We start from the raw sequence: 21,628 nt of genomic DNA, 5'->3' as shown, positions 1-21,628 counted from the left end.
CGGGAGGCAGAGGCCGCTTGTCTGCCCACTTTACAGAGTAAGGGACGAGATGAAGTAACTTGCCCGGGGTCACGCAGGCAGTAAACGGGGGAAGCCGGGCTCAAGCTCACACAGTCAGGCCGAAGCGCCCCCCTACCCGGCCTGATGGCTCCATCAATCCTTCCTGTGCTAGCTGGACCCTGGGGAAGGGGGGTAGACAAGTGTGTGCAGAACAGGTGCTCTGGAGTCGTGCGTCCCTCTCACCCGCCCACCCCATTGTCCGCCCGATCTCTTCAGGAACCCCCTGAGCGTTCAGAATAGGGCTGCTGGCCTCCTGCTCTCCTGGCTGGACCCTGTTCCCCGCTCTGCCCCTTCCCTGTGGCAAAAAGTACCCAGCTCATTATGTCGAAATCTGCCTTGTTCGGCGCTCCTAGGGCCCTGGCAGGCTCCAAGGGCAGGTGGCACCCATGCCCAGTTTCCTCCCTCCGCGCCGAGCTCTGCCAGGAAGGCACACAGACCTCAGGTGGAGGCCCCGGCCCCGTTTGCCCAGCCCGAGCCCCGAGGCTGCGACAAAGGGCTCCCTGTGGAATGTGGGCCAGGGAACGACAGGCAGGCGTCTCAGCCATTCAGCCGGGCCAGGCACACAGCCTGCTGGCGAACCGAGAGCTTCCCAGCCCTTGCAGCCGGCCCCCTCTCCAGCCACGAGTCCCCGATGAGCCTAGGTCAAGGCGGACAGCTCCATGCGCGGTTCAGGTTAGATGGCGCTAATGATTATTATTACCGCGGTAACAACTTTCATCTGTTGAGTCTCACTCCCTGCCAGGAGCTACCTGCGGGATTATTCACAGGTATTAATCCTGCCGAATCCTAGGAGCTCAATACCGTCGTCACCTTCTGTTTTGCACATGAGGAAACTGAGGCACGGAGAGGGCAGGTAACTTGCCCAAGGGGCACCCTGTGGCTAGCGGCCGAGTCGGGCGTCTTCCCGTCAGCAGGTGTGCACCCTTCCGTTTACTCCGGGCCGCGTCCCCATCCCTGCTCTGGGAGCTCAGGCGAGACCCTCGGGCCTCAGCTTTGTCATCTGTACAATGGGACTAGGGTGCCCACCTCATTTGGGCCGAGGGAGTTGACGCCTGTAACGTGCCTGGAGGGGCCCCTGGCACAGGTGAGCGTGTGACAAATGTCTCCCCTCTCTGTGCCGCCAGGAGCACCTCGTTGACCTTACGCTGCAGTCAGGCCCGGCCACGGGAGGAGAGAATAGAGAAGAAGAGCCCCGGTTTTTATAAGCCTGGGCGATACCGAGCGTGTGCGCGTGGGCACATGTGTGTGACAGAGAGGGAGTATGTCCGACACGTGGGCAGCACTCAGGGCAGGGCATTTGCACAGTAGCATCGAGGAGGAGGAGGAGGGAGGGGAGGAGGAGAGAGGGAAGAAGAGGAAGGGAGGGGAGAGGAAGCAGAGGAGGAGGGGGGAGGAGGAAGAGGAGGGAGGAGGATGAGGGAGGCAAGGAGGGAAAGGAGGAGGAGGGAAGGGAGGAGGGAGAGGAGGAGGAGGGAGGGGAGAAGAGGGGAGGAGGATGAGGGAGGCAAGGAGGGAGAGGAGGAGGAGCGAGAGGAGGAGGAGGGCTCCTCGCCGGGGGAAAGGGTGTTCGGAACGCCTTGCCTTCCACTGCAGCTGTGGGAACTGAACGTGCTCGGTGCCTGGTCTGGTGCTCGCCGCTTGCCTAGGCCCCTATATTGGCAGCTGGTTTTAAACCCCCAGCTTCCCCACCACGTGGAAGCCTGCGTCCTCTCCGAGGTCCCCGTAAGACAGCCGGGTATCCTGTTTTCAGTGCCCAGGAGGCACCTACCAAATACCCATCGGATTGAGCAGCGAAGGGCAGGTCTTTGAAAGGCCTCGGAAAAGTTGCCCTGAGTCTGCAAAGGCCTTGACGCCAGACGGAGGTGCTTTGGGAGGGAATAGCGAGACGGCCCTTCTGCACAGAGCCGCCCTCCCCCTCGCCCCGGCCCTGCCCCTGCCTCCCCTCCCGGCCCAGAACCAGCTCTCCCCTCCCCACCTCGCAGCAGCCCCCACCCCCCCCCCCACCCCCCGGCAGGTGAAGTGCCATTCTTCCGCGCCTCGCGTGTGGGAGGGTGAAAAGAGAGCGCGAGGAGGGAAGGAGGAGGAAAGTCGGCCACTGGCTGTGCCCTTTTCTTCCCGAGCGTGTTACAAACCAGCAGGGTCGAGGCATCGAGAAGCTTTCAGGGCCTCGGCAGGCCGCGGTACCCGCGAGCGGCGCCGAGAGAATATAATGGTAGAGAAGCAATCCGCCCGCAGAACCCTCTGTTTCGGAGCCCGCGCAGCCAGGGAGGCCCGGGCAAACAGGCTTTTATTGGGCTGGGAGCGTGGCTCCTCTTCCCGCCGTTGCCTTATTCCAGCTGGGAGGACTGATGGGCTGTGGTTAGCGGCTGCACCTTTCACCTCCGGAGCCGGGAGCGCAGACATGACCGGCATGGCAAGCGGCTGGCAGCCGTGCCGCGCCCCGCCCGCCCGCCCGAGCCCGGCCCGGCCGGGGTGGGAGATCTGCTCTCTCCGCGTGCAGACGGGTGCCTGTCCGGGTGGGTCACTAGCCCTTAGCACATGCTGCCCCCGCCCCCCCCCCGCAGCCGGGGGACTGGTGCCCTCGTGCTGGCAGCCTGACCCCCACCCCCCGTTGCCCTCAGGTCTCCGCCAGAGCGTCTGAAACTCCCCCTGGACGCGATGCCCCTTATCTTCTCAATTCCCCCATCCCGCCCCTCACCTCGCCTTCCCGCCGCTTTGTGTTCACGTGTGCGATTGTCCGATGTGTTTTCTCCCCGAGAGGCTCCGTCCCCAGGCTCAGGGCCCTCTCCGCATCCCCTGCCTTGGCCCTGCATCTGGCACGGAGGGGGCGCTCCGTAACTGTCCGTGGGGTGCATGAATGAGCAGCGAACGGCCCCTCCTAACCGGGCATCTAGTAGGCACTCGGCCCCGTGCAGGAGGCCACTCGGTTCCTCCTCACTGTCACCCCGTGGGAGGGAAGCCCGGGCACAGGAAGGCTGGACGGACGGTGGCCAGGTGTGCAGCCAGCACCCGGGCCCCGCTTGGCCTGAAGCCGGCTCTTCCCCACCTTGAACCTCGACACCCCACCGCTCTGAAGGAGGCAGCCATGCGGCTTCTTAGTAACGGCCAAGTCAGGTGCAAGAGAAGAGGAGGGGAGAGAGCCGGCGGAGGACGCACTCCGGGCGGGGAGCACTGCCGAGGGGTTTCGGGCGCGCAGTCCCCTTTGGGCCTCCCGCCTCCCTGGAGGGAGGTGCCTTTCTCATGTTTCCGAGGTGCAGACTGCGACCCAGAGAGGTCTAGTGAACTGCCGGAGGGCACACAGCTTTGCACACTGCAGAACAGATAAGCCTATTTCACCACGCCCTGTCGCCACAGAAGCCCCTAATTCCCAAGTTTATCCCCCCTTTATCGGAGCTGGTCTCCCAGTCCGGGTAGGGCAGCGGCTGCAAACTACAGCCCACTTCCAGCCTGCGGCCTGTTTCGCAAATAAAGCGTTTTTGGCACACGGCCGCGTCCATTTGTTCCCAGGGTACTCACGGCTGCATCCTCACACTGCAAAGGAGGAGCAGACTGGCCGCAACAGAGACCAGAACTATTTACGTGTCCCCGCTTGCAGAAGAAGTTCATAGGCCTTGGGGCTTGTGACATGGCTGCCCTTAATTTACCTAAAAGCCACGGGTGGCTAACTCCACCACGACTCCTCTTTTCTCGGGAGGGCTCCTCGCCAGGGAAAGGGTGTTCGTGATGCCTTGCCTTCCAGAAGTTCCAGAAGCATCACAGCCACACCCTCATCCCCCACCCCCAGCTGGAGTGCTCTGCTTAAGAACTCCAGCTTCCCCTGGAAAGGAAGCCCCATTACTGTACTCCCCATTTACTCCATTCATTCACTCACTCGCTCAATTCCACGTTGACCATCTAATGCTCAAGCCCCTACTCAGCACTGAGGACAAAGCAGTGAACAAAAGAGAAGGCCCCTGCCCTCACGGAGCTGATATTTGAGTGGGGAGAGACAGATGACAGAAAGGAGAAAGTAAATACCAACGAAGTTGGGATGACAGCAAGCCCTACGGAGGAAGTTAGAAAGGGGAACAATGCACTCCTCAGGGGTGGGGAGGAGTGGAGCGATTTCAAGTAGGTGGTTGGAAAGAGTGTTTCCAAGGAGTCGGTGCTTTTGAGATGGGAAGAAGGAAGCCAGTCAGCCGAAGATGCGAGGAAAAAACATTCCAGGCACGGGGGCCCACAGGTGCAAAGGCCCTGAGGTAGGAGCATGGTCATAGTAGGCCACTGTGGCTAGAGGACTGTTCCAGGTTGCAGAATGCTAGGAAACAAAGCTGGAGAGGGGCCAGCAGGGCTCCTTGTGAGGCCTGGCAGGGAACCTGGCTTTTCATTCAACGTAAAGCAGGAAGTCTCTCAGAGGTTTAAGAAGAGAGGAGTGCTGCGGCCCGATTTACACCGTCAGACCTCTTCCGTGCTGTTACACGAGGCATGCGTTATAGAAGGGCAAGATTGGAGGTAGAGGCAAGTGGGGCAGGGGCCTGGGTGGGGACAGAGACCGTAGGGATGGAGAGATGCAGGTGAATTGAGCCTATGTGATAAAGGGAGAGCCAGCCTAATTTGCTTCTGGAAGGCATGAGGGAAATTAAGGCCAGCGTGCACTCAGAGGGTGGCGTTGCCTCATGGTGATGAGGCCCAGGAAGCCGGGAAAAGCAGGTGGGGGTGGGGAGGGGGCACAGGGGGTTTGAGACACCTATTAGGACTCCCCGTGGGATGTCAAGCAGATAGATCTATGAGTTCGGAGCTCAGGGGCAAAGTCTGGGCCGAGATATAAATTTGGAAGTCATCAGCATACAGATGATATTTAAAGCCTGCGACAGTTCACCACCACCCCCCTTCCATAACTTAATCATTCACAGGACGGCACATTTTCAAAAGACCGGGGACCAGGAGAGCCCGTTATCCCCACGCCAGCCCTTGCAAATAGGCCTTCTTGATCTTGGCCGTGAAAACATAATCATCAGGCTTTAAAAACCACAGTCGGGAAAGTTCAAGCAAGTATGTGAAGTCACAGAATTTATTATTCAAAATATCCCTTTGCTGTGTGGCTCTTTCCAGCTCCCCAGAGACCGAGGGTTCCCGTAAGCTCCCCTGGCCTCCTTTTCATTCCTCCATTCGGGTGCCTCTCGTTCCCTCCCCAAGGCTTCGCTTCCACGGCCCTTCCTCCAGAGGCATCGAAGGCCCGTCCCGGTCACCCCAGAGGGAAGGCCGCCGCTCCCAATTCCGCCCCTCGGAAGCACATGGCGTTCCGTGGCCAGCGTGGCGTGTTTTATTCTTGCGCCGGCTCCCAGCCATGGCAGGGTGGGTGGCACCAGGAGAGAAGGCGAAATCAGCCGGGGCCCCAGCTCTTCGGACACACGCCCCCAGCCATCCCAGCTGGAGCACACCGAGAATCTAGAGAAGCGGGAACTGGTTGGTCAGGTGGCTCGAAGGGGCGGCTGCCCGCAAGGGTGCAAATGACAGTGGGGGGCGGGGAGGGGGATCAACGGTCAGCAAGCCGAAAGCTTCTCCCTGCGGAGGTGCTGGGGAGGCTGGAGGGGCCCGGAGCGGGCGTCTGGAGGTCACCTCCTCCTCCTCCGCCCCTTCCCTCCTTCCTTGCCCCACGCCCCGAGCCTCTTTGCGCGGTGTTTTGGAAATATTTCCAAGTGCTTCAGCAATATCCTGCACACTCTCTTTCCCTTCCCCCGGGAGCGGCTGTCCGTGCGGGGAAGGTACTTGCTCCCAATCCAGCTAAATTGTTATTGACTTGTGTTCTCTGCGCTCCGCAAACATTTCACTCAGCCGTCGCCAGCGAGGCCAGGAATCCCTGCTAGGGCTAACGGGGAAACCAGCTGTGCCGGGCCATTTCTCCTGCTCTTCCTCATCGATCACAGAATTAAACTGACAGAAGGAGAATTTCAGAGCGACTTGGGAGGGGAAGGAGCCGGGCCCGGATTGGACAGGGGTTCAGGGACCTGGGGACCGGAGTGCTGGAAATAGGGGCAGGAGGAGGGTGGACAGCCCTCCAGGGTTGTGGCTGGCGGCAGGGGGTGGCCGATTCTGTTTCTGAATTGTAGGTTGGCCCAGGCCAGAGAAACCCAAGACGAACAGACAGACGGGGAGGTTTTTGTTACGGCCGTGCGGCCACAAGTAAAGCTGACGGGGTTCTGGAGACCGAGAGGGGAGAGACAGTAAGTCAGAGGCCACACAGGTGAGGCAGCCCCGGACCTCCGCCACAGATCTGTCCGTAAAATGTGGACAGGTGGGGCTTGTGTCTTTGTTTTTGTTTTTTCAACGAATTGCCACTGTTTTGCTATCAGAAGGTTGGACCTGAAGATCGAGATCCTGGCCTCTGGAAAGATCGGGTGTGACCACCCTGGGCCTGCGTGCCCATAGACGGCTGGGCCGAGTTGCCACAGTCCGCGGCCCTCCCTATAGTCCCCCCCCGCCGTTCCTGCCTGGCCACTTAAGGTGCCGGGTGCGGACTCCCTTCCGCCCTGGCCCCCTGAGGAGACGATAACACTTCCTCCCTTCCGGTCTCTACTCCCAGCCCAGGGCTGCGCCAAGAGGAAGGGGCAGGAGGCTAATGCCCATCAAACTGCTGGAAACGGGAAGATCCCTCCAGGCCTGAGACGGGGGCAGACGATGACTTCCAACTAGTCCCCTTTCTCTTCCTTTGTTCCAGTGGCAGGAGTCACCCTCGCCTGGCCACTCCCGGGCCTCCCCAGCCTGCGCTGGCCTCCCCAGCCTCCGTAACTAATGCAAACACATGCAGGCCTGGGCCCGAAAGCCCCTGGGCTTGGCCTGGCCCCCCAGCCCTACCCCGGGCTAAATCCACAATAATCCAGGCCTTGTGCGTGGGTCGCCCACCAGGCTGCACACTTCACAGCGAGCCGGAGCCCCGAGTACCGAGGTGATGCGTAAGGGCCGTGACCAGCAGTCTCGGTAACCAGCACCCTTCCCAGGCCGTTCACGTCACAACCTCTGGGGGTGGGGTCGCGTCTTGAGTAGGTTCTAGATCATTCTCTCGGGCAGCTGGGTCGAGAACCACTGGCCTCGCGCGGGCTGCTGCTGCACGTGGGTGGGGGCTGTGGGGGCCCCGTCTGTTTCTCGCCTTCCCTGTCGCGAGCTCTTCCCCTAAGGAGGGCTGTGCCGGCCTCTCCACTGCGGGGCGGCCACTGAGCCACCCTAGGCACCACTGGTGTGATGGGGCGAGGGGACAGTATGGTCGGGTGACTTCCCTAGAGCCGTCGCTCGCCCATCTGACAAACGGGACAGTAATACGCAGCTCGTGGGATTTCTCCCACCGCTCGCTCACCCAGCCTGCCGCCCAGAGCCCGCAGGTGCTTGGGAGCCGTCCCGCCCTTCCCTGCAGACCCGTCCTGCCCTTCCCTGCAGAGCTCCGACGATGTGAGGCCCAAGGAGCGCAGAGGTCCTCGGTCTTGCAGCCCACAGCTCTTAGGTGCTTGGGCTCTGCCCACCCCGGAGCTCCGACGCGGCCACCGTGGCTGATGGTTCGGAGTATCCTTGAGAGTCGTCTTCACGGCTGGATCCGCAGCGCCAGGCCTGGCACACGGTATTTTAGGTGGGGACACAGGTCAGCCAATTCCCAGAAAAACTAGAAATGGTGATTCTCGTGGAGCCCCCCCCCCCACTTTTTCGCACGTTAGTCACTAGCTGTTTAAGTCTTTGAATCACGTCCGCAACTTCAGATGTTCTGCGGGGGCCTGAGGCTCCCTCCCATTTGGTCACCTGTGGACATGGTGTCCTGGCATGGGTTCCCCAGAGGCCGACCCGGAGACGTGGGTTTAGGTCCAGAGCAGATCACGGAGGAGGTGAGGGAGGGGGAGGAAGGGAAGGAACCCGTCCAGGGGCCGCAGCGAGCCAGCAGTGGGCAGATCGGCGTGGAACACCTCAGAGCTGTCCCCCAGGAGTCGAGGGAGCTGGGACACGTGTCCCCCAAGTCCCCGTTAACACACCTCGCTGGTGGAGGGTTTCTCTGGAGGCTTATGCCCCCCAACGCTCCCAGCCTGTCCCGGGCCAGGGTTGCACATTCCCCCGTGGCCACGGAAAGCCACTAACGTGTACGTCGTGGAGCCGCCCGCTAATGCTGTGGGTGGCCACCAGGATGGGACACCCGCGGTGGCCACTGCATTTGTCCGGGGCTGGTAGTGCTGCCCCCATTTTCAAGTGGAGGGAAGTGGCCGGCCGGCCTTCGTTAATGCCCAGCGACCGCGTCCACCGATGAGCCATAAGATCAGCCAACCTCTCCTGGGCGCTCACGCCGTGCCAGGTGCTGCCGTAAAGACTTCAGCACATTGGCCCGTCTAAGACCCCTAGGCTCTGCCCGAGCAGGGTACTGTTCAGTCGGTGCAGGGACCCAGCACAGAGAGGTGAGGCTCCCTGCCCCAGGCGGCCCAGCCAGGGGCGGCGGGCTCGGATCCCGGCAGCCTGGCTCTGGCCTCCCCCGGCTGCCGTCACCTGCTCCTCTCCCGTCCCTTTCAGAATTCCCTTCTGCCCCGCTCCACTCGCCCTTCCTTAGCGCTCTGCCTCTGGAACAAAACCCCACGAAGCGCTTTCTCTTGTCCTCCCGGCAGCACAACCCCCCCTCCCCCCGCCCACCCGCTCGCGCCTCTCTGTCTCTGCCTGCCTGTGCCTTCCACGCAGGGCGACAGCGCCAGCCAGGGACGGGAGAGAGACGCGGGCTGGCATTCTGTCAAGGAATTAATTGAAAAATAAAATCATTAGATGGGAACTCCAGAAATGCAAAATGGTGGTTGGAGGAGGGGGGGCGGGGAGGGGGGCAGGACTGGGGGGTTGTTGGGGGACGGCTGAGTTTTTTGTCAAGTTAATTTCTCGGGTATTGATGTTTGGTGACATTCTCTTGTTTATCTTCGGGTGCAGCTGTAATGCTGAAAGAAAATGCACAGCTTGTTTTGTTTATTTATTTTACACCTTTCTCCGGTTCTGCATTATGTTTGTTTGGTGAAAACCCACTGAGGCTTTTGATGTCGGGGAAGTGGGATTTCAGCAGCTGTTCCCGGCAAGCAGGGTGCTCCGTGTGCATGCAGGGCTGGCGGGGGGTCGCTGGGTGTCGTTTGGTGGGAACGCGCGTCCTCTCGGGGGGGGGGGGGGGGGCGGGGGGGGCGCTCGGGGGCTGACCTGAGCCAGATGCACCAGGGCCCACGAGAGCAGTCGTGGCCCCCGAGCACCGTGCGGGGCTTCGCGCACAGACTCGCTAATGCGCACAGCCGCCCCGCGAGACGGGTTCCGTTCTCATCCCCCGTGGGCGGGTGAGGAAGCCGAGACCCGGAGAGCGGAGGTGACTTACCCGAGGTCACCGGGCCATTAGGCGGCAGAGCCGGGACCTCCGGTCATGTGACCTCCAAGACCGTGGAGTTAGCCAGTCGCCGACCCGCTTTGTACGCCCCTCCCTCGCCCCGCTGGGGTCGGCGGATCCCCTGGGCCGTTTTCCAACATGGGGTGGGGAGTGGATACTGTACCTGCCGCATCATCCTGTGCGTTTGCCTGACAGCTCTCCATGGATCGCCCACCGTGTGCGGGTCGCCCGATGACGGTCCCCGCCCCGTCGGCGCCCACTGGCCTAATGGCAAAGGGAGACGTTAAATCAGCATCAGCACGTGTGACGTGAGTTTCGGTAGCAGAGATGTCGATCTCCACGCCATCGGCTGGGTTCTAGCCAGGCCCCGATCGCTGTTCCTTTCCCTCCATCAGTCCTGCCCACGACCCCGTGAGGTCGATGTTGGTAGTGCCCCCCCGTCACAGGTAGGGAGACTGAGGCACAGACAAGCTAGTCGTTGGTGGAGAGAGGTGTCCACGCGTGCGTCCCTGAGCGTGCAAGGAAGCATTGAGGGCACGGAGGGGTGCCCTGAGAGGCTTGCGCAGGAAGGGAGAGCCTGCACCTGCTCCTCACCTCGGAGCCTTCGGGTCAGCAGAGGTGGCTCTAGAGAGACGGGGAGCTGTGGGGAACTGCCCTGCCCCCCCCCATTCTGTACACGAGGGCGTGAACCTCAGGGTACGTGCCCTGCCCGAGGGCACACAACGGGGGACGTGCCAAAGCCAGTGCGTGTGATCCTAGAGCCGGACGTGGTAACCGCGGGCCCCGTGTCGGTGTCACGGGCTCCCGTGCGACCTTGGCGAGGCCCCCCCACCCTGAGGCAGGGCCCCCGAGACTCCACCGAGGCACCGCTTGTCCTGCACCCCGCCTGTGTGTGTTCCTCTGCCGGCCGCGTCCCCCGCCCTCTGGGCCTCGGTTTCCCCAGCCAGATGCCATCTTGCCCCCACCCACCCCCGTTATGTTGTATTGCTGTCCCGACAACATCAGTGCGGTTTTTCAGAGACGACCCACCTTGGTGCCCTGGGACTCGATCGTTCATTTGCTCGTTCGTTCGTTCGTTCTTACGTTCAGCACGTGATCGCAGAGCACCTACTCTGTGCTGGGCACTGGGGACAAGGCAGACCGGCTCCCGGAGCTTGCAGCTGGGGCCAGGGCAGGCCTGAGGCCGGTCAGACGGCAGAGGCCCTCCGAGCTGCCACTCTGTGCTGAGAGGTGCAGGAGTGGCAGTAGCCTATCATGTGGCCATTCGGCCACCTGTCCCGGGCCGGGGAGCTGAGGCTCCGAGGGGTGAGAGCCCCGCTGCCGGGGAGGGGAAACATAGGATCAGAGGCCAGCGTTACCGCTGCGTCACAGATGCTTGGCTCTTAGATGCTCGTCAAGTGGCCGCAGGGGAGGAGAGGGTCTCTGGGGCCAGGTGACTCCAAGGAAGGCGCAGGGTGACCGAGGGCAGGGCTGGCATTCCAGGCAAAGGTGTGGAAGAACTGGTTTGCTCCCCAGCAGACTGAGCGTGGCTGGTGTCCGGGAGGCCGGGCTGAGCTTGGGAGGGGCCCGCTGGCTCAGGGGGTGGGAGAGGCCATGAAGCCGTGAGCACCACCGCCAGCGGGTGGTGAGACTAGCACAGTGGCGGGAGAGGGCCGGAGCTGGGAGTCAGCACTGGCCATGCTTACATTGTCGCCTCCTCCAGGAAGCCGCCCTGATAGCCCACACTGGAGCAGGGCCTCCCCGTCCCGGCACTAATCCCGCCCTGGGTTGTAGCTGTCTGGCTCCGTCGCGATCTCCCCTCCGTGGGCCAGGAACACACTGGACGGGGCCTGTCCCGTTCACTCCCACGCCCGGCCCAGGGCAGCACTGCCCCGGTCTGTGTTGTCAGGGGACCAAAACGTGAATGAAGGTGGTTCAAGGCCACTTTCGGTTCCCGACCCTGCTTGGGTTTGTCCTTCAGCAGCCTGCCCTCTTCGCCCTCATCTGTCCCTGCCACCCGTCCATTTAGGCACTCAGCAAGTACTCTCCGAGCGTCTGCTGCGTGTCCCACACTGTTGGAGGCACTGGGGGGCACAGAGTGATGATGCAGACAAAACCCCAGGCTCCCGGAGGCAGCGTTCCCATGAGAGAGGCAGAGGGCGAGCTGAACAGCAAAACACAGGGCTAAATGCCATGGTGGCAAGCGAACAGGGAGGTAGGGCAGGGGCACCGGGGGGACTTGTGACTTCAGACAGCATCAGGGAGACCCCAGCCCCCAAGAGGTGAGGTTCCTCCTCCCCCCAGTGGCTCCCTGGGAGAAGAGGACTCCAGGCAGAGGGGACAGCAGGTGCAGAGTCCGGACATGGGAGAGGGGGGCGACGGGGGGTGCCAGGAACCGGGAAGGGGTCCCCCGGTGGCTGTCTCCGTGCGAGTGAGGGGGAGAGTGTGCCTGCAAGTTCACAGAGGCGACAGGGACCACTCGGGTGGCTTAGAGGCTGTCCTGACAGCTTTGCCCCAGGTGGGGTGGCACCACGGAGGGTTGAGACAAAGGAGCGACATGTTCTGACTCCCCTGGGAGCCTGGGCTGGGGAGGGAGGGCGGAGGAGGCTCCCGCCGTCCTGCGGACCAGAGACGCGGCGACACGGTGGCGGGGGCGGGGGGGGGGGGGCGCGGGGGGCGCAGAACTGGTTGAGAGCTTGAGCCGTAGGATGCGTAGGCAGAAGCCTGCTCCCTTGGCCTGTGTCGGGCTGCGGCGAAGGCCAGAACGATCCCTGAAGGGGAGGACCGTGGCTCCACCGCCACGGCCGCCCCTCGGGAGCCCGGGAGAGCGGGGACCGCCATCCCGGGAGCTCACACCCCCCGCTGTTAGTAGCGAGCAGGGGGCGTCAGTGACAGGCCCACAGGCCCTATTTTCCTGCCCTTCTATTTTCCTACTCCCATTACCTGCCCACAAATTCAATTTCCAGAGGCCATTGTGCACCTCCGGAGCCTGGCGATTATAAGGAAACCGAGAGCGTCAAGGAGGCAGCAGGGAGAAGAAGCGTGTGTCTGAGCCCGGGGGCTGCCGCCCCTACCCCCAGCCCGTCCTGCCCCCTTTCCCTCTCCATGACTAACAATGACGGATACAGCTGCCAGGCCTGGGGGCTCCTACGGCAGTGGGGGGGGGGGGGGAAGGGCAGGCGGCCTCCCACCACTTCCTCAAGCCTCGCTCGGTCCCCCCTTCCCGCTCAACGTGCTCATCCCCTCACTGGGCAAACATCAATGAGCACACACTGGGTTCCAGGCTGTGTGCTGAGCCAGGGGACATAGCAACCCACAGGACAGCTCTGTTCCCAGACAAAGAAACGTGCGCCGTGGTGTCGGTGGTGAGAAGGGTCACGCGGCAGGGCTGGGGGTCCTCTGAGAAGGGGGCATGGGAGCTGGGGCTTGAACACAGGCGACCTGGGTCGTGCGGGGGCAGGGGTCTCCCGGAGGGCCCAGCTCGAGTAACGCCACCCAGGGGACGCAAGAGTTCCCGCTCCCTGCTGGGCAAAGCCGTGGGAGCTCTGAGACCCCCCGGGGGTAGCACCTGTTCTAGAAGGATCCCTCGGGCTGCTGTGGGCAGGGCAGACCCCGCGGTGTGGGGCGGCGGGAACAGGGATTCAGGTGAAAGTGCTTGGATCAGGCAGGTAGCCGTGGAGAGGACCAGAAGGGGTCGGTGCCCCCGGTCACCTGGGGAGGAACACGGTGAAGAAATAGGCTCAGGGACGCCAAGTCACTGACCCAGAACATTCTACAAGAGGCCCAGGACTCTTCGCGTCTGGGCCAAGGGCCAGACCGGGCTCTGCAGACCCGGAGGCGAAGGGTTTGTCCCCGCAGAAGACTTCGCGGAGGAGGTGTTTGAGGGCCAGGGGATCGGGACGGCTCGTCCGCAGCCGCCTCTGAAGGAGCCCACATTCTTCTTCCTTGACTGAGGCTGACCGTTAGCGAGTGGTTAGACCAGAAGAGGGACTGCCAGCAGGCCCGGCCTGAGCCCAGTCTTCCCCCTCCCCACCACCCTGTCCCTCCCAGGAGGGCCAAGGGGACCAGGTCACCTTCCCCAAGCCGCCCTCAGTCAGTCTCCCTGGCATTCTCTGGCCAGCACCGGAGACTCCCGTGAAAAGTGGGAAGGCTGTGGCTGTGGTGTTGCTTGGGTTCGAGTCCTGCCTCCACCCCTTGTCTGAGGGACCTGAGACTTACCTGCCTGTGGTTCTGTCCCCTCACCTGCAAGAGGCAATAATAACACCTGCCGGTGGGCTTGTTAAGAGGAGTGGAGCTGAGGCACCCAGTGGGCGCTCAGTAGCGTCTGAGGCCCAGGGGGAATAGGTATTGCTGAGCCCGCCGTCCCGTTGTTCATGCTGTGCACCTGCACCCCCTTCCCCTGTCGTCACAGAAACCTCCTCTGTGTCCTTCAAAGCCCAAGTCAGAACGCCCCTCCTCTCTAAAGCTGCCTCTCGCTGTTCTTCCCTCCACGCCTCCTCTGCCGTCTTTGAGCATGATTTCACCCGACATTAATTGAGCACCTGCTGGATGCCAGCCGCCTCCCATGCCATTAAGAGCCCGCAGTCTCCAAGAAAGCCTGCGCGGCTTCTGTTTGTTTCCCCAGCGATTGCCCTCACTTGACCCATCCTCTCCGAAGGTTTCCTGCTCCCTGCAAGCCGGACAGAGATCCGCTAACCTCGGAGCTGCTGGGAGGGGGCCTTCTCTTCTCCCTTCCCTTCTCTTCCCCTCCCTTCTCCTCTGCGGGTGGGAGACAGGGAGGGGGGTGGCGGGCAGAACAGGGGAGTGGCTGGGGTTGGGGGGAAGGCAGCCCCGTGGTGAAGCGGGAGACTAACCCTCACTGTTTCTCTCTCCCGTGTTTTCTGTTCCCCGTTGGCTTCCCGTCCCTCGTGCCCCCTCCCTCTCCGTGCCTTCTCTCCCCTCTCGCCTCCCCGCCCTCCATTTTGCTCACCCCTTTCCCTCTCCCTTCCTGCTGGCTCTCTCTTCCCACCTCCCAACCCTCTCGGTTGTTCTTTCCTCCTCTCTTGCCATCTGGGCTCCCACAGAGCCCCCGAAGAAAAAGCGGTCTGTGATGTTGGACGAGATCCTGGAGCAGCTGGAAGACAGTGAAAATGACAGTGAGGAGCAAACCCTTCAGCTGCGAGCTGGCACCGAGAGGGTACGTGGCTCCAGGGCCCTGGGGACTGGGGACAGCCGCTCCGGCTTCTGTGCTCCTGCCACATGGGCTGGGGAGGGGGCGGGCAGCACTGCGCGGGTGGGCGGGGAAAGAGAGCCCGCACCCTGCCCCGGCCCGAGGTCAGCGGGGACAGTGGCCTCAGGCCGCTGCCAGGGCAGCCTGGGCCCCAGTCGGCCTCCAGGGTGACAGGTTCCAGCGGCCACTGTGTGCCCACTCTATGCCCGGCACCCAAGGGCCGCGGGCAGGCGAGGCGCGGCCGCGTTAGGGAGCCTCTTGTGCCAGCACAGGACCCGGGAGCAGCAAAAACGAACCGCCCCCCACCAAGCCTGGCAGTCCGCTGCTCCCAGACGGGGAGACAGGGCCCCACCTTGCTGGTTGGAGGGTCGGGGCACAGAGGGACTCAGGGGGTCGCTCCGGGGCGCACGGCTGCAGGGGAACGAGTGTGGCACCGGGGGTGAGGGCAGCTCCCTGCAGCCGGGCCGTCTGGGCACGAGACCCCCGCTCCACGCTGCAGAGGCTGGGGACCCCGGCCCAGTTACCTAACCTCCCTGGTCCCAACCTCTGCCTTGAAAACGGGTTCCCGCCTCGTACAGGTTTAGTGAGAAAAAAATGCCGCCTTAATTCCATGAAGAACCCCCGGGCACGGGGCTGAGCACGTGAGACCAGCCCAGAAACTCCTGTTCTCGCCTTCCCCTGCGGGGCTGTTAGCGGGGGGTTCCCACCCACGGCCCTCCGCGGGAGTGCTCCCGGCTGGGGACTTGGCCTCCGTCCTGCTCCAAGGTCACGTGGGACCGCCAGCGACCGAGCACGGGGCTGGGGAGCCTCTGAGCTGCTCACGAAGCCCAGCCACCAGCCTCACCAGTTGCGCCTAAGCCGTGTCTCTGATGGCGGACGCCCTGCGCGCACAGGCAGGGGACCCCGTGAGACGCGCCCCGGCCCCGGCAGGCGGTGTCGAAAGGCTTATCCCGGGCTTGGGGCGCCCGTGCACACACACCTGCTCCAGCCTGGAAATACGGCCTCCCCCGTGGGGAGGAAAGAGCCACAGCTGGTCTGCTCTGGGTCTGAATCCCAGCCTCGCCCTCCTCAGCCCCGGCCGCAGACCAGGGAGGTCCCTTCTGACCCCCGGCTTCCCTTTCTGTACGAGGGAGGTGACGTTGTGCCAGCCTGGTGTTTGACTGCCCCCGTCAACCCAAGTAAAGCCCAGAGAAAATGCCCATCAGCCCTTCTGTTCTTAATTTGGGACCTCTGGCCAGGGCTCCAGGCGCGCGTCCAGGAACCTTCCGACTTTGCAGAAAACCGGGTCTGTGCGTTTCCAGAGGCGGGAGGTTCCCGTCTCCATCCGGTTGCCTGAGCCTTCTGGAACCCCAGCCAAGCTCCACGGCGCTGGTCGCTCTGTGAGGCTCAGCCCGTGGGGCAGGTGCCCGGCCCTGGGAGACAACAGAGGCAAAAGGCACAAACGCCGAGTGGCTTGGTCGCCAGCCTTTATGCCGGAGTGTCCCGCAGAGAGCAGGTGCGGCCACAGTGTGCAGGTGGGGCTGTACGGCAGGGTCAGTGTTAAGCCTCGCCCCGGCCAGGCCCTCGGGTGGCCAGTCCCCCCGGGTGCCGTGGGTCTTGGGGGTGACGGGCCCGCCCCATTCCCCCGCCACTGCCTGTCCCGTTGAGTGGCACGTGGGTCCCCCTGGCGGAACACACGATTTGTGCTCCCACTGCCAGAGCCAGGCCGATGGTGGGGGGTAGTCCGTGTCACCAAATAGGAGGCCACCGGACCCCCTGGGCCTGGCACACGGGAGGCGTCGCTGGCACAGACTTAAGTGACTCGTATGAAGGTACCAGAACGTCCCCAGGGCAGGACCGGCCAAGTCCTGCAGCCTGGATGCATTCACACCAGCCTGGGGTACGCTGGGTCCCCTTCCCTCTCGCTGCCCTGCCTGGCCTCTGCACCACCCCCCCCCCCCCCACAGGAGCTCACTGTCTAGACAGAGAGCCGCCACATAAGCAAATGAGAGCAGTCGATTCGGCTCCCCTGGAGATCGCGGGGGGCCCCACCACCCCTCCTTCATGCCACACCTGGCTCTCCAGGACATCCATGGCGGATGCCACCCTCATCTCCCCCCTTCCCCTTCCCCAGAGGCACTGCATTCTCCACAGGCAGCCGGGGGGGTCCAGCTGGATCCGTGAACCAGATCATACAAGTCATAGCTTAAAACCCGTCAGGGCCCGCCACACACTCGGAACGAAGTCACGTTCCTCACCCGGCGAGAAGGCCCTGCCTCTTGTCCCTCACTTCCTGCATGCTGGCCTTTCCAGCATGCTCCCACCCCAGGGCCTTTGCACTTGCTCTTCCCCCTGCCCAGACACCCTTCCCCCGCATCTTTCCTGTCTCTCTTTATTTCCCTTTGAGATCTTAGTTTAAATTCTCCTTCCTCACTCAGAGATTGGTCCTGACTGCTTTATCCGAAGTGGCCACACTCCACCCCTCCCACGTGCGGACGTCCCTGTCTCGGACGTCCCTGTCCCTTTCAGTGGCAGCAGTTAGTGCAGGGAACGGCCTGAGCCCTGTCCCTTCCCCATTGAAAATGACTGCAGCCCTGAGCAATCAGGAGCTACTAACGCTGTGTAACATATCGGAACTGCCGTGTCTATTACGATTCTGGAAGGAGGCGGAGCATGGCCAGGTGACCGTCCAGCGAAGCTGGGTCAAGTTCGCCCAGCACGGGGGAGGGGCCGCTGGGAGCACCTGGGAGAAACGCATCCATCCAGAGTGTGCCGGGTGAAATGCGGGGACTCCTGACTGTGGGGCCCAGACATCCGGCGGATGGGCACTGTTGTCACCAGGAACATGGGGCACAGGGGAGCTTATGAGGAGGATTTAGAAGTGACAGTGGGCCATCATTCGGTCCAGAGAAGAAATGCCAGGAATAAACCACGGAGGTGGCCGCTGAGGAAGGGGTGCGGCCCCGGCGAGCCTCCTGATGTATGTTCAGACTCACCTGTTTCTCAACGGGGGTCTTTGACCCCCGGATGGTCAGGGGGAGCCAGGAAGAGGGCCGTGCTGGAGGCTGGACCGGAGCAGGCACCCGGAGAGGGGAGGTGATGGGGGGCCGCAGGGTCAGAGGGGGGTCCTGACCTCAAGGCCTGTGCGGATGGCCGTTTGCAGAGTCAGGAGCTAGAGCCCTGCCTGTGTGCCCCGCGTCTACACACGACACACCCACCGCACGCCTGCTGGGACTCCCGGGGCCCGAGCCCCGCAGGTCGTGTTTCCCAGGCTCCCCTGGCAACAGCCTGGCAGCAGGGTTTGGTCGGGGGTGGGCGCCTTCAGGCTCTGGGGGCTCATAGGAGAGAGAAGCCAGGGTACTCCTCCCAGTCTCTGGGGCCCTCCACGTGGAGGCATTGTCACCCGTTGGCCTCTGGCTCTGCCTGAAGTCCCCCTCGGTGGACCCGCCCTACAGGCACGGCAAGGAGACAGGGAGCTGCCAGAGGCAGGGAGGGGACCCAGAGGGAAGCCGGGGTGGGAGGGCAGGAGTTGTGCAGGAGCCGTGGGGGGTCAGCAAGGGCATGAGGCCCCGGGGAACCCTGGAGGGTAGGACCGAGTGTTGGAATGTGGGGCCTGGCTCGGAGTGGGGGGCAGGGGTGCGGGGAGGGGCCGTAAAGACAGCTCTGGAGGGGTGAGGAGGGGCCCGGCTCCCTCCTGCGGGGGGAGGGTGGGAGTTAGACGGGGGTCTCCCAGAGGGGAGTGAGAGCAGGACCCACAGGCCCTGGTCCCAGGAAGGCCTGGGCGGGACCCCCGCTGCACCCCTGCCGCCGTGCAGCCGTCTCCTCCTCGTAGAAGCGTTTTGAACATTGAAAGACCCCGGGTGGGGAGCACTTAGACCGTTGCATGCCGCAGGGGTGCTAGATAAGGGGTAGTTCTCACGACTGCTGTCCGAATTTCACAACGAGGGAAGCTTGGGGCACTCTGCCCACGAATGCCCAAGGATGCCAGGCCCCAGCGCGTGCCCGGCAGGCCTGCTGGGCCCACATCGGAGGCATGGGGCAGGATGGGGAGTCCATGCGCGCGGGAGGGTGGCCCGGAGAGGGTGCCTTCTGCCCACAGGCCCCAAAGCGGGCCGAGCAGCACATGGTTCAGCTGCTGGCACACAGCCAGACCCCAGATGAGCCAGTGGTTACCCGGGTGGGCGGTTGGGAAACAGGAGGACCCCTCCCCAGGCCGTGGTATGGCTGGGTTTGCTCCTAACGCTTGTGATCCGGGCCCACCCGCGGGCAGGGATGCCACTGTCACAGTAGAACCGTCCGTTCTGAGAGCCGGATTCGGGCCCCTGGGCCAGCACTCCTAGACCCGTCCGCCCACTTGGCTGCGTAAGGAAAGGTTCGTGTCGGTGCCCACCCGGCAAAGGTCGCTGGGCAAGCCCTCAGGTCTGCCTCCCTCCCGGGAAACTCGAGCCGGCGTCTTCTGGCCGGTTTGCACGCCGGTCAGGGGCTGGCGTAGAGGGTCACGGGACCCAAGTGAACCCGGGATCCCACGGAAGCATCTGGACTCTGGGAGGGGGCCGGGCAGCCACCATCACTCCACATGGGGCGGGAAGGGGCACCAGCCAGAGGCAGAGCCTGCCACGGAGTCAGCCAGTACGCCTCACCTGTTCGTCCGTTCATTCATTCATTCATTCATTCATTCATCAGACACTTAGCAGGGGCCCCGTGTGCTGGGCACCCGGGATTCAAGGCCAGAACGGCCACATGAGCTTCTGTCTCCTGGGCTTGAAGACCCACGTGTCAGGCCGAGGACAGGTTCCAGCGGCCCTCGCCCGCCCGTGTTTCCTCCTCCTCCTTTGCTGCCTCCTCGGCTTGTCTTTTGTGGCCGGGCCGGTGTGCCTGTGCTCCGCGGCGTCTAGGAAGGATTAGCGCAAGCCGAGCATGCAGGCTTTGGTGAACAGCACCGAGCTCGGCTTCAACATCTAATTCAATTTGTTCTGCCGAGATTGAAATATGAAATGGTTGCCAGTCAAACGTTCAAAGGATGGGGAAGGGAGAGTGAACGCCTGCTGAAATTTAAATTTTAATGAAAATGACTTTAACCCTTTGGTACACCTTGCAGAAATGGAACACGTTCTCCCCCTCCTGCGCGACAGCCGCTCCTGGGTCCCTCCCCCCCGCCCGCCGCCCCCGCCCCACTTCTGTTTCCCCGGAGCCTCACTAAGACTAGGTAGCACGCTTTTTTTTTTTTTTTCCGGAAATACTACTAATAAAAGATTAGAGGAATACTTGCTTCATAACATTCTCCCATATTGCCCCAGCCATTGAAACGGGCATCTTGCCAGCAGTGACTTGTGCAAGCCCAGCCCCCCCCCCACTCCGAAGGTCCAGCCCCACCCAAATGTCACAGGTCGTCTGTGTTGTGGTTTCCTGTGTGTGCCCCACCACCACCCCCCCTGGAGGGTAGGAGCCACGTTTTTGCACCCTGCTTCCCCTGCCTGGTGCGGACAGGGGTGGGGGGTGGCGATAGTTGACGGACCGAATGCTCCCCACTTGAACCTCCCGGCAGCTGTGGGAGGTGGGCTCATGGTGGAAACAGCCTCGGAGAGGCAGGCGACTTTCCCCAGGTGACACCATGCGGAGGGCTCATGCCCAGCGCCATGCCGTGCAGGAAGCGTGAGAGAGAGCCTCTCTCCCTCTCTCAGCCGTAGGGCGGTTGGCCACAGTGTCCCCAGTTTACAGGCGAGTCTGGGGCTCCGGAGGGAAGGGTCCCTGTGTGCTGGGTCTGGATCTCTAACTCAGGGCAACTGCAACAAAAGGCATCCTGTCTTTTTCCCCCCGATCAGGCTTTTCCCATCCAGCACCTACTTGCCACGAATCCCTAGCGTGCTTTTCGGCGTGCGCGTGTTTGCAGTATCCTCAGATGCCATCAGTCCCGGGCACATGTGGCTCAGAAGGGCTGTGGCCAGCGCCAGGCGCCATCCTAGGGCCCCCCGGGCGGAGAGTGGGGGTGACAGAAGCAGCCCCGAGGCTCCCTGGAGGGTGGTCTGAGCCCTTGTCCTCATCCCCGGGAGCTAATAGAGCTGCGAAGCCGAAGCTGAGGTTTGAAAGTAAAACACCTTGCTGTATGTGTCCAACGTGTTTGTGGAGCCTCCTGTGCACGAGGCCGGGCCGTGGGCACTGGGGACCAGGAGTGAGCTCGGCAGATGACGCTCCCGGTCCCGGGGAGCTGACGGCAGGAGGTGGGGAGCCAGGCAGCCAGCAGTCGGCTCCTTGTAGGGCCGCTGGGGCCGCCGTCTGTACAGGGCGTCCGGAAGGGCCGACGGGGGAGCTCCCTGAGGGCGAGGCATGTGGACGGAGCCCGGGGAGGGGGGAGGGCGTGACATGTGTTATCTAGGGGCAGGGGGGATGACTGAGACCCTCAGAGGAGGTGACAGGCGGCCAGGTCCTAGATGTGCTGAAGGTGCAGCCCATGGGACACACTCTGAGGTGTGCAAGGCCAAGGTTCGGGCCTGCACGGTGGGAAGAAGGAAGCGAGCATGTGCTGAGGCCGGTTGCTGCCGGAGCTGGCAGGGGGGACACCCGGAGTTGGGGGTTTAAATGCACATTACGCTGGAGATGACCATTAGCCGTCAGGTGGAGACAAAGAGCTTCTTGGCAGACATGTCTCAAGTTCACAGGAGAGGGCCAGACCAAAGGCATAATGGGAAACCATCTGCGTTTCTTGAAGAAATCTAAGAAGCAGTGTGGGGGACTCATGGGCCCCTGAAGGGAGAGCCAGTAAATCCTCGCTTGAAGCTCAGAACTTCCGAGTTCATTTTTAAGCCAGCCCTAGACAGCTCCAAACTCTCTTGGCCACAGGACCCTCTTTCCCAAACAAAAGTGTCCTGCGGAACCCCGGTGTAGAAAGCAGAGCAGAACCACTCTGTTCAAAGTCGGGGTGTGAGGCCGGGGCCCCCCGCCCACATAGTCGTCCTTTGCCTCGACACCCCAGCGGTGCAAAGAACCGAGGTAACATGAAAACAGGACTCAACAGAGCATCGCTTGCAGCCTGCAGCAGTTCACAAGATTCG

The 21,628-nt window shown here is 62.7% G+C and overlaps 1 protein-coding gene across 2 annotated transcripts in view; it reads left to right on the top strand.

Annotated features, from left to right (window-relative positions):
- Nucleotides 1–21,628, top strand: part of RBM19 (RNA binding motif protein 19) — a 143,286-nt gene that overhangs the window by 112,839 nt on the left and 8,819 nt on the right. Inside the window, exons 24-25 of one of the 2 annotated variants that reach the window (XM_019814580.3) lie at nt 14,455–14,567; nt 15,179–15,799. In XM_019814580.3, coding sequence (XP_019670139.2) covers nt 14,455–14,567; nt 15,179–15,184 — 119 coding nt within the window. In that variant the 3' untranslated portion in view covers nt 15,185–15,799. Of the gene's footprint in view, nt 1–14,454; nt 14,568–15,178; nt 15,800–21,628 lie in introns of those variants that run through there. The other variant, XM_006938504.5, reaches the window with a different exon arrangement.

Source organism: Felis catus, chromosome D3, assembly GCF_018350175.1.
Source record: "Felis catus isolate Fca126 chromosome D3, F.catus_Fca126_mat1.0, whole genome shotgun sequence".
Classification (NCBI taxonomy): Eukaryota; Metazoa; Chordata; class Mammalia; order Carnivora; family Felidae; genus Felis; species Felis catus.
This window is presented reverse-complemented; position numbering and strand designations above follow the sequence as displayed.